Source organism: Camelus bactrianus, chromosome 3 (genome assembly GCF_048773025.1).
Source record: "Camelus bactrianus isolate YW-2024 breed Bactrian camel chromosome 3, ASM4877302v1, whole genome shotgun sequence".
Classification (NCBI taxonomy): Eukaryota; Metazoa; Chordata; class Mammalia; order Artiodactyla; family Camelidae; genus Camelus; species Camelus bactrianus.
The window spans coordinates 50,139,875-50,152,447 of NC_133541.1; the positions used below are offsets into that span (position 1 = coordinate 50,139,875).

Consider the following 12,573-nt stretch of genomic DNA (forward strand, 5'->3'; position numbering starts at 1 on the left):
AAATATAGAAAGTGTAGGCATATAGAGCCAGTTTCTTCTAACAAAAGAATTTAAAGTTTTAACTTTTTGTGTGAGTAAAGAGACATGAATGGTAACGAAATCATACTGTTTCCTAAAAATCAGGAGGCTAACTGGCATGTTAGAGAAAATTCAAAGCTTTTAAACTTTAAAAATCTATAGTTTAGTTAACATCATCCATTACATTTTCATTAAAAACATGTACATTTTTCAAGTTACCGGCAATATTCTTTTTTAAAGTTCGAGGCTATTGAAATGACTAACCTCTTCACTCAGCTCTCCAGTTCACAGCTTCTTTCACCGTGGAATGAGCTGTGTCGTCTAGTCAGGAGGGGATGTGAGAGACTGTCACCAACACTAGCATGCTTATATTAGTTTACCTCTCAGCTGATGACAGGAGGGCGATTACCTTAACCCCACACTGGCTTTCACTGAAGTACTAAAAAGGGTCGTGGCCACATGTCCTTTCAATGTCATATGAGATGAAGGCCACCCAAGGATCACCTAGAGATGTAATTTGATTCACTGTTTACTATTTATTCAAGGTCCCAGACTTAGTGAAGTTGCATGTTAATTTGGATATTTCTGTCTTCTAGAGAAACAAGTAATTTCTGTCTTGGGGAAAAGGTCCCCCAAGTGACAATTTCCGTCCCTGTCAGACAACAGCAGATTTGTATATAACCCAGCATTTTTATCCTAATGCTACTAAAAATGCCCAGCTTCTCAAATGCTCTTGGAGCCAGTTTGCATAACTTCCTGGTTTCCTCGTTAGTAAGTGGAATAAAATCTTTGTCACATTTTTTCATTATATTTGTCTGAGAGCATCGTGTAACCTTTTGAAAATTGTATTTTACCAGTTTTGAAGGTCCTCCACTGAGATGTTTGAGGGGGTTAACCCAGTGGAGGCAAATTAAACCAACTTGCCCACACGTATTTTCTTGTCTTCTGAAGTGAACCCCGGGTGGCAATAGAACTTTAACTTTTCTGACTCTCTACTCCTTTTTTTTTTTTCCTACTGATACTATGCATCTTTCTTTTGGTTAGTGCACCTTCAATAAGTTAGCCCCAAGTGCTGGCAGGAATGATTGGGGTTTGCTCTTACAGTCTATTTGGTAATCTCTGTTGGACGTGTAATGTAGACCTGTTCTCTGTTGGGTGGGAGATGACAGAGAATCCAATTTAGTAGTCTTCTTTCCTTTTCTTTTCGTTTTTTTCCTTTTTTTTTTTTTTGATGTTTGTTTTCAAACTCACATCAATTAAGATCAATTACATGCTCACTAGGAAGAAAAATTACTGAGTTTTTGTGTTTCTGGTTTACTTCTGATTTGTAGCTAACAAAGCTATAAGCTTTCCATGTGTTTCTGTCTGTTCAAATGCTTCTTATATGATGAAAATTATTAATATTACTGCTGTTAGTGAGATAAAAGAATCTATAGATGAAACAGTATTTCATGTTGTGTATGATCAGAATAGTCAGAATATCATTGTGGTATCCCAGAAAGGCCGAGGACATGCTGTGGAAAGGTTATATTTATGCCCACATCTATAATTAAGAAAGGTCTTTACCTCTCATTGTGTAATAGAAATAGTTTTCTAACACTGGAGGGTATTAAAAAACTAGATTATACTATCCCTTAAATTAAAGAAGCATTGTTCTGATTGGTTTATAAAGATAAATAATCACTTAAATGAATCAAATATTCCCTCAATTTCCCCAAAATACAGAAACCACACCTCCTCCAGTGTTTTGTGTCCTAGGCTTTTAAGAAAAAGAATTAAAGTTCACATAATGAAGGTGAGTCTTTGAACAGATTAGCTTGGTTTAATAATTCTTGTTTTAAAAAATAATATCTATTGTCTTTACTCTTGGTTTATCAATATGTAGTATGATACAAATATACATTTAATTTTTTAAAATAGGATTTGGGTTTGTTTATAGTGCTCCTGCAGTGGAATTAAAGAGCACCTGACTTTTATTGAAGACTTGACTTCTTTTTCACAGACAACTCTTCCTACTGGAAAACCCACTGACAAGAGAAAGATATTCTCAGTATACTTCTAGAAATAACAATCAATAAGATTTTGTTCCCTGACACTGAATTTATTTTAATTACATTGTTTGAACTAATGGAGTGTCCTGGCAGGACATAGAGTTAAACTAAAAATCCTAAAGAAACCCCTTAATAATTTTATGTAATTAAAAAAAAAACTAGCGTGCAAACTAGCAGAAAAAAGTATTTTATTCATTTATAACATCATTTTGTAAACAATCACACTGTGCATTTAAAATTCAATAAGAACAAAATTTTTTCCTATGGATTTATAGCAAACCCTATATAAAGTCAATGAGTTAATGTAAGAGTGAAGATGAATAGCATAGAATAATTTCTGAAAATGTTAAATTACAGCACTTGATAAAAAGACAGATAACTATCTGTACCATAAAAATTTACATGCCAAGAAACATTCATTTATCGTTTTAAATATACAGTAAAACACACTTATTAAAAAAAGCATTAACAATAATCTTATTAAAACCAGTGAATTACTCAGAGGAATATTTATTAAAACTTACTAAAAATCAGTAAATATTGCAACTGAGGTAAAAATTTGTAAGTAAACAAAACTATCATTTGTAAGGGCCAAAAGTAAACCGAAGGACAGCCACCACTTCGTAGTGACTATGTCTACTCCTTGATGTTCTGAAGAAGTTTCAATAAATGTGACTCAATAACCTGTTGAACTAGAACAGACAGGTGATCAAGACCATGGCATGTTGATTATAAAATTGTTAAAAAACTATCAAATTCAATTTACCATCCCCAACTTTCTCCTAAAATAATCTCTAATTAGGATATACGCGTAGTCTGAGGGTGATTAAGATTACAGTGCGATACCTAAATACTTAAAACTTCGTCTGTCACTGACTTTAGCAGCTGTCCAAGCTACTGGATTTTCTGTTCTTGGTTTCCAGGTTTTGAAACTGAAGGACAGTCTAGAGTACAAGGCTGTTCTATGGAACAGAGAAAGGTCAACTATAGAGCATTTTATAAGCAGTTCGCTATGAAATGTTAAATATATCTTGTAAACAGGTGTGCACTTATCTTCCAGCAGCTAATTATGTGGGTTGGTGAAAAGTAAAGTAACAAACTCATTTCTAGACTTTACAGGACTTTGTTGGTTTTGCCCACGGTTAAAAGTACATGTTAGGAGTTATGATTACATGCATGTTCTAGGATTGCAGGTGATGATACCCGTTTGGACCACTGGTTTATATTATTTAACAGCTTTACTAAAATGAAACCTGAGAGTTCTAAAATACTTACCACTTCTATAGCCCAAGGCTACAGCTAAATCCATAGAATTATATCCAGAGTCTGTTTCAATGGTTGGGTCAGCTCCATTTTCTATAACAAAAAAATAGAAAAATCTACATAAATAAAATGAAAATGAGGATATGTCTCTGACTGGCTCATGTGAAAATAGTGGGACAGATTTTCAGCAAATTTGGAAGATCTTTTCAGGCTGGTCTGACAAAGTACAGGACACATGGAGTGCACAGAATTCACTTTGGTGGGTTGGAGGGAAGACACTTCAAAACAAACAGGTATCCTCTAGAGCAACTGGAACTTCTAAAAACTACAGACAAAGCTTAGGCATAAAGATACTGTGGAAGAGACAATGGCTGTGGATTCTACATGTGACCCCTAAAAGGAAGGCCACAAGGACAGATGTTCCAGCTGCGAGCGTGCTGTGTGATGCAGATGCTGCTTACACGGGCAGTCTTCAGGCAGCAGGCGCTCCAGGGGGAATCATGTATTTAATAATACTTCCTGATGCTCCCGAGGCCAGTTTGTGGGAAAAAAAAAGTCTTCATGTGGCATTTTCTAAATATTTCCCCTTTTATCTGCTTACCTAGGAGCATTTTTACACATTTCACATGATTTCCATGTACAGCGTAAAGCAAAGGTGTCCCTCCATTCTGCGAAAGGAAAAGGTGATTTAGCTTTTCAAGGTGAGCAAGATTCAAATAATTTAATGCGGCTGTGAGAAGCTTTACTAAGAATTGGGCATGTGAAAGTAGTTTAGGGTAATTTTAATTTTTTTTTAGAATACTTAAATCAGAACTAATAACTGAGTTTAGGACATTAAGTTTCTCTTCTAAGTGTTCAATTAACTAAAGTAATTAATTATTCTTCCAAGTGTTTAAAACAATGTATTAGGTCTCCCCAAACCAAATAAATCCTAGCGTTTGTTTCAGTAATTTAAAAATCAGCATTACAGACTCACCCAATCATATTCATTTACATCAACTCCACAATCAAGCAGCATTTTGACAATATCTGTGTAGCCTTTACTGCAGGCCAATGACAGTGCACTTTCTCGACCTTTCCCTAACAGCTGGGGATCAGCACCCTGGAATGGGAAATGGAGATAAAAGACTTTTCAGTTTATGAAAACAAGAATACTGTTACTTCTGTCAATAATAATTACAGTTCAACACCTAGGTCAGGTAGCGTTCTGGGGTTCATAAAGAAATAACACAAACTTCCACTCATGGATGCTTTTGTCATCAAGGTTTGTCCGAATGCCTTCCTTCCTCCCTCTACCTCAGTCCTAACTCCTGTCACTCTGGAGTCAAATGGCATCTCCTCCAGGAAGCTTCTCCTACAGGGCTGACAGTACTCCTGTCCCCATGGCACTTAGAGGGGGGCTGGGCATTCAGTTCCCTCTCGCTGCTTCATGTATGACCAGACTGCCTGCTCTACTGGATCCACGTTCCACAGGAATAGGAAGAGCACTTAAAATGTTTTCGATCCTCTCCCATTACATCTAACTGGCTGGAGACACAGCAACTTTACTAAATACTTAACTGGACTTAAGTTAATGTACATAGACATTGTCTGAGGCATTTTCCTTACATTCTGAAGTAGAAACTCTACCACAGCTATTTGCCCGTGTGCTGCAGCCCACATCAGAGGAGTAAATCCTTCTTCGTCCGTGTGATTGATAACATTTTCTATTTAAAAGAAAAGCAATTTTTGTGATCTAATTTAACAACCGCATATTACTATTATTATGAAAATACTGGCATTCTAAAAAGTTGACTATATTACTCAGTAAGGCTCGCTTTGTGCGACTTGTGTTCACTGAAGTCCTGTTATATGCTGCTGCATTTGTAGTCTGAATGTATTACAATGTGCCTCAGTGTACATGGCTGAGTTCAAATCGCGTGTGATTTAAAGTGTAAACTACCAGACACAACATAATGCTAGGTACGAGAACACTGGATTCAGAATCGGAAGACCAGAGTTTGAATCCTGACTCTCTCACTTCCTAGCAGTGATGATTCTGGGCATGTCACTCAATTTCTCCAATATCCAGAATACTGCTTTGCTTATCTCCATGTAGAGTTGGGAGGACCACAATAAAAATATGGTTATATGATAGCCCTTGGCATTACATAGCTATGTATTATACAAAGTCCAAAATCTCATTAAAGCTATTTTCTACTCTCTAGCTGACATTTCTGCCTTGGAGTTTCTTTCATTTTTGGTGATTTGCTAACATAACATAGTATAATGTGAATGAAGATTGAATAATATGAGACGCAGTACTATGCAATTCTACCTCAAAACCCATTTTGTTCCCTAGATTTAGTCTACCAGTTATTAAGTCCATAGTTTTTTCCCTAGATTTATTTAGTAGATGGAGAATAGAACTTTCAAGTACTTATAAACAAATAGAAATATAATGATGAAGTTAAGTCTTTCTTATAAAAGAATGACATGATAAAAAAAAAAGCGCTCTGATGTTATGTCCTGTATTCAGTCGATAAATTTGGACAATTGGCTAACTTTTTGAAAAATGAAAATACAAGTAAAGCTCGATCTTTACCCCATTACACCAAAACATATTCCACGTGGGTCAAAGATTGAAATGTAAAAAAGGAAACCACAGAAGTTCTAGAATAAGGTATGAGTGAATTTATTTATAACCTTGCAGTAGGAAGTCTTTTCTAAGCAAGATATAAAACTCAGAAGTCCCAAGAAAAAAATAAATTTACTACTTAAAAATGTTAAGCCTTTGTTTGAAAACATCATAAAGTCAAAGGAAAAATGGCAAACTGGGAAAAAATATATGCAACATAAACAATAAAAAGTGAATTTCTTTAACTTAGATAAGAGTTCAAATAAATCAATATACAACAGGCAGTTCACACAAAAGGAAATTCAAATAGACCATAATTTTAAAAAGGTAAACAAAACCAGTATGAGATCCCATTTTCCACCTATGAGATTGGCAAAGATTAAAGTCTGATGATATTGTGTCAGTGAGGGAATGGGAAAACAGAAACTCTAACTGGTATGAGGACAGGACAGACATCTGGCAATATGTATAAAAATAAAAATCCATATGCCTTTTGACCCAGCAAATACACTTGTAGGAATTTACCCTGTGGATATACTTCAAAAGAATGCCAGCAATATCGTTATTTAATAGCAACAAACTGGAATCAACTAACACCAGGGGGCTAGTTAAAAAATAACAGAGTGTATGCATATGCAATACAACACAAAATTACAGACCTATTAAAAAGAATGAAATAGATCTTTATGTGCCTGTATAGAAAGATCTTAAAATTTTAAATGAAAAAAGTAAACTGTAATGCAGTGTGTATATTTTTGCTGTTGTGTAAATAAAAACATACATACACATTTTCACATATAACCCCAAATACAAATAGCAATATTTTCCAGAAAAGTCTTCCGAAAATGTAAGAAACTTACATTTGATTTTGGAGAACAGGCTAGGGTAGTAACGGAAGCTGTATTAACTTTTATACTTTATCTTACTATTTTTTTTAAGTATCTATTGGGTTATCTTCTTGGTGAGATTATGCAACTTTTTTTTGTCTTTATACTTTCTTGTATAAAAAGAAAATAATAAAAATCTAATAAACCTATTAAATTTGTTTTAAATACATTTTTTAAAATAGGCTAGTACCTTGTTCGATACGAGTAGCCAGGTATAGCATCTCTCCCTGAGCAGCCAGCTGGTGAACAGATAAAGCTGAAACAACACCATAGAAAGCTTCATGTGTATCTGCAGGGCACACTTTCATCACCTCATTGCTCATGTTTGTGTAGCAAATGTCTTTTCAAAACACAAGCCATCATTTTCTTGTTAAAAAAATCTAACCCAAAATATATCCTAACACTACAAGCAGCCATTCTGTATCTGAGAATTGACTCATATGTTTAAGGTAATTCGGACATTTGCAAAGTGTTATTATCAATGATTATGCAAATTGGTCAATTCTTAACAAGAAATGGTTTATGCACTTAATTTTTAAAACTATTTTGTCATCCAAACTTATAAGGAAGTTGAGTCTCAAAAGACCCTTTCTTCGTTTTGTGACCTTGGAAAACTGGTTAAACATTTTTGCCTGTAACATAAGGGATGTGGAACCACAGGATTTCTAGGGTTTTTTTTTTTTTTTTTTAGCTCAAAAATCCTATGGTTGGAATATTCTAAGACAATCTCTTCATTTTAAAACAAAGCCAAACAGGCACTGTTCTATGACAGTTCACCTTAAAAATTAGCAATCACTTGATCCTTGATTTCAGGTTATATGACTGCATGGCCTTAATCCAGAAAGGAAAGCAATTGGGAGGCACGTGCACACTTAACGTAAATAAAACAGAAACGGCTTGTGGGCGGAGTCATGAACTCTTTCTGGCTTAACTTCTATAGCATACAATTCAAAATCAGGAGGGCACAGTGTTTCCAAAATAAAGACATATATTTCACCATGCTTTAGAATAGAGATGCATTTACCTTGTATTCTCAAATATAGTTCCCAGCATTAAATTGCTAACTTTTTTTCTCTCAATTGAGAAACCCATACTATATAGAATATTTTCTAGCTTATATAGAAAACCTTCATTTTATTTCTTCTAGAATAATTCTGCATTAAAAAAATTGTGAATTCAAAGTTTTTAAAAGGTGGTTTCATATGCATATTATATTCAGATTCAAAATTACAGTAGACATTACTCAGCTTTTACTACAAATCACTTGTTGATCAGTGATCTAATTTATAAGTAAAACGCATTCCAAGAACACAGAAACACTCACAATGTCTTACTTTGCACAAAATTCAGAATAACTCTGTTTTTATAGTAAAACTATGAAGGTTTTAAGAATTACTATTTTAGTCTGTATTTGTTCTCAACAGAAAAACATAAAACATGAAATATTTGAATATGCAATAAGTGAAAAAGTTTTAAATTACTAAAACTATCAGGACATTACTTAAGGTTTCCAAAATAGAATATGCACTTAATGAAAACAGTGTTTCAAAGCCAAACTCTTGATACCATTAGTAATACGATTATTTTAATACATCACTGGGAAATACTTACAATTTGCTAACAGAGGTGTGGTCGAGACCTCATTTCCTCTGTGCTTGTTGGTTAAAGTAGTTGACTGTTTTATGGGTGAGAAGTGCTTTGTTGTAGAGGGAGTGTAGACATGCCTTACTTGAATTCCCGGAGAAGGAGATGTGTGGATATTGCATTCAGCTAAGTAAAATTAATTTAAACACATTAAAATAATATTTTAACAACAAAGCGTTTCAAAGTTCTAGGCCAATGTTTACATTAAAAAAGAAATACATGATGTATAATATCTTCAACTGATTCTCCTGTGATATTATTTTTTGGCATAAAAAGTCTGTACTAGTGAAAGTTCCAGAAAAAAATCTGTATTACTCTTGAGCAATGTTATCCAGAGATTAGTTTTGTTATTCAATAGCTTGTTATAAAAGTAAATCTACAATATGATGACAAACTTCACTGCATTAAAGCATAAGAAACTAATGCCAATTACAAATTTATGGTATAGAGAATATTAAAAATATTTGTTTCTAAAAGGCACAAATAATTTTTTCCCTATAATTTTAAAAGGTACAATAGGGAACTTTATTAGAGAATCTGTAAACAAACAAAGGTCAAGAAAGGAATTTTTTAAAAAATGTACTTATAGACATTACATAACATGAAATTATTTCATTTTGGTTTCTGTGAGATTCTAGAAAATCATATTAAAAGATGACTTCCAAACTCTCTTCCCCAAACTCAAAATCTCATGATCCAAAAGGGAAAAAAAAAAAAACCCAAATAAACAGAAACAAAACAAATGCAGATATTTATACCATAACTTTCAACCTTTAAATAGAACAGATGCCACCTCCAGGTCAGAGTTAACCTGATCTTGAATATTTTTACTGTCCTCTTCATTTAAGGACTTCACAAACCGAGAACAAACATTCATATCAAATCGGTTAGGCAGTATGAACTTCATTCCCATGGCAACACCCTGAGCTGATCCTTCTTCTGCATTTGAGTCCAGCTGATGTTCTATTTTAATGTCAGGCATGCCAGTTAGACTGTAGCTGCTGGGACACTCTTCCACTATCAGCTGGGCTCCAATATCCAGATTTGCTGATGTAGCCATGATTTCAACTGTAGTTTCAACAATTAAAACACTTCTTCATGGTTTCCTCTGGGTTTTAAAAGAGCAGTACACAGTGTATTCTTGGAATCTGGATATTAAAAAGTCTGAAAGAAAAAGATTAAAAGTGTTATATCAACTTAATGTACATAAAATAGTCATTTTCAATCAAATATGCAAATAGTGCTCTTATAAGCAACTATACATAACAGAAAGCAATGTTGAGAGGTAGGGAAACCTGGGTATGAATCCAACCTTCGCCATTTATTACCTGTGTGAATCTGTACAAGTTATGATGTCCCTGAGCCTCAGTCTCGCTGGTAAAATGGGGATACACCTCACAGGATCCCGGCAAAGACCAAATGAAATACAGTCACATCCTCACCTCCATCACTAGGTTCCAGCAAGTTTTAGTTACCCACTTTTCTCCCCTTTCCTATTCCTGAATATTGCCAAATGGATTTTTTAAAAAATCAGGCTAACAACAAAAATAAACTTTCATGTAAAAACTTTAACCTCTTACCTGAGGTTCACTTATAAACACGCTGTTTATAAGTGGCTCTCGGTATGAATTTAAGAAAAGACAGAACTCATGTAGTACCCAAGTCCATCAGCAACACCCATGTGATTCCTGGATACCGAAAGGCTTTACGTAGCTTTGGTTATGATGACATTAAGATACATTTATCTATCAGTTTTTGTTCATATCAAGTGGTAGCAACTTAATACAGGTTTTTATGAAAAATAAAGTATATAGACTATGGACTGACTTCCTTTGCTTCAGCATCACTAGGACTTAAGGTCAACGTATAATTTTTGGATCCTGATCTTTGTAACAAGTGTTAAGAACTAAGAATTACTGATTTTTTCCCCAAATATAGATTGTCAAGACATGAACTCAATAAATGCAAACTCTCAAAGCATAGATTTTAAGCACATCTGTTATTCAAATACTTACTATTGTTTTAAAATGAGTTTTCAGTAAGGTAATCACAGGCACTTCCCTATGGACCTTAATGTAATTTCAAGAGAAATTTCATTATTATACTTAAAATTTCTAAAAAAGGAAGAACTCCACGATATATAATTGACCCAGATATATAGTCACTGAGACAGGAAGAAAATTAATAACATCCAGTTAATTTTTTCATGTTAGGGTTTATTGCCTCTTAGAAATTCTGAGGGTGCAGGGTGTTTTAAAATTGGAATTTATTGGAACTAAAAGAGAAAAATGCATTAGGGTTACAATGGAGCAAAGGTTGGCAAATCATACGTTTACAGATAACCACTGTTTAGTTTTTAAACACTTTCCAAGATTGATTCTTATAACAATCCTTTGAGTAGTCAGGGCAGGTAATCATTATGTCCACCACAGAGAGAAGAAAAAAGGGAGCTCATGACTCCATCACCCTGTTCATTAAAATAAGAAGCAGCACTAAACTAATTCAAAACTCCCAAGGGAGAAAGAGTTGAAGAATAACAAATAACAACAACAACAGTAATAATAAAGTTAACAGGTAACAAAGGCAATACACTTTAGCAAAAGGTTAGAAGGAAATCAGAACAGAAAATGAGTTGTGATTCAAATGGAGATGAAGGTGCAATACAGAGGTCTTTAAAAGGATACTGCAAGATACGAACTGGGTTTCCTAAGGTAAGAGCCATCTCCCACAGACTTCTACCCAGAGGTGGGTGAAATGCAACTCCGCTGAGCTCTCAGCACCCTGCATATATCTTTATTTTAGCATTTATCATTCTCTTGAAATTTTCCAATTAAACTTTCAATACATTGAAAACTCCTCTAGGATGGGAAACCACTCTTACTAATCTTTGCACACAAAACACTGCTTGGTTCTATCAGGTGCTCCAAAAATGTCTTCTGATCTGAACCTTAACAAAATTTCGTATTATTTTCTATCCTGAAATGACCCTACAAGATGCTCAGCAATCTGCTAATTAGACCTGGCTTTCCATTCCCAACATCACTACCAACTAACTGAGCAAATCATATACATTTCCTGAGACTTTTTAAATTTATCTATAAGATGAAGATGGTTGAAACAGTCATTTCTAATATTATTTCCAAGTCTAAGCATCTTCCATGTTTCAAATCAGGGTTTATAGATGGAGTTACTGGTTTTAGAGGGAGGAAAAGCAAATGCACTTGGAGGAGGAAGGAGTAATCTTGGCACTGCTACAGAGAGGAGAAGCAAAACTGGTTAAGCCATAATTCTGGAGCGTTAAGAGAAGAAAGGCGAAAAAGATGATCTAGAAGAGGGAGTGTTGAGAAACAGAGATAAGGCCAAGGATAGCTAGGATCACCTCGATCTGTCAGAGTCCAGGTAGAAAGGGAGGGAGACCCTTACGAAATGAAGTGGGCATCTGAATTAGTCCACAGTGGGTGCCAATATCAGGACCCCCTCCCCCTGGTTCTTCCTAATCCTGGAATTGTCCTACAAGGTGCTATGAAAATGAATGATGCCTCACAGGCGACAGGTGTCCCGGCGTCCCAGGACAGGAACCCGCTGGAGGAGAGATGGTTGTACGGAAGTCCGCTCTGTCGCCAGCCGCCAGCTCTGTCCGAAAAGTCCCGGCGCGGCTCAGGTACGGCGGGCGGAAACTCGCTCAAAGGGGGCAGGCTGGTCCCGGGGACAGGCGCCGGAGGCCGACCGGGTGGGAGCGCAGGGCCTGACGACCACCGTCGACAGCCCACAGCGAGTCGGGCCTTTCCATCTGTGGCCACAGATTCCCTGCAGGCCCTCAAGCCCCGGCTTGTTTTGACCGCGACGTCACTTCCGATTTCTTCCCTCGCTTTCCGGACATAAAACGTTCTGCATCATCGCAGCCGAGAGGACTTCCAGGTTTTTTCCCGCCGCTGCGCTGCGCGGTCCTTACAGCCTGAGTACTACAGAGACAAAGTCGTTTCAGTTACAGCTCCGGGCACTAGAGCCGGCCTTAGTCTTGCCCTTCGGCCACGCCTCCTCTTCTCCATAGCCCCGCCCGGGCCCGCCCCCGCGTCACCCGGCTGCGTGTGTC

General features: G+C 36.0%; 1 protein-coding gene across 1 annotated transcript; it reads right to left on the bottom strand.

The window, feature by feature from the left end:
- Window positions 1-2,240: 2,240 nt before the first annotated feature.
- Window positions 2,241-12,502, bottom strand: ANKRA2 (ankyrin repeat family A member 2). The gene is made up of 9 exons (XM_010949297.3): window positions 12,025-12,502; window positions 9,252-9,644; window positions 8,448-8,606; window positions 7,027-7,092; window positions 4,941-5,038; window positions 4,309-4,434; window positions 3,934-4,000; window positions 3,345-3,425; window positions 2,241-2,761 (listed from the first exon to the last, which is right to left on the bottom strand). Exons 2-9 carry the CDS (start codon window positions 9,538-9,540, stop codon window positions 2,706-2,708), a joined length of 942 nt encoding a protein of 313 aa, XP_010947599.1. The 5' UTR covers window positions 9,541-9,644; window positions 12,025-12,502; the 3' UTR covers window positions 2,241-2,705.
- Window positions 12,503-12,573: the final 71 nt, after the last annotated feature.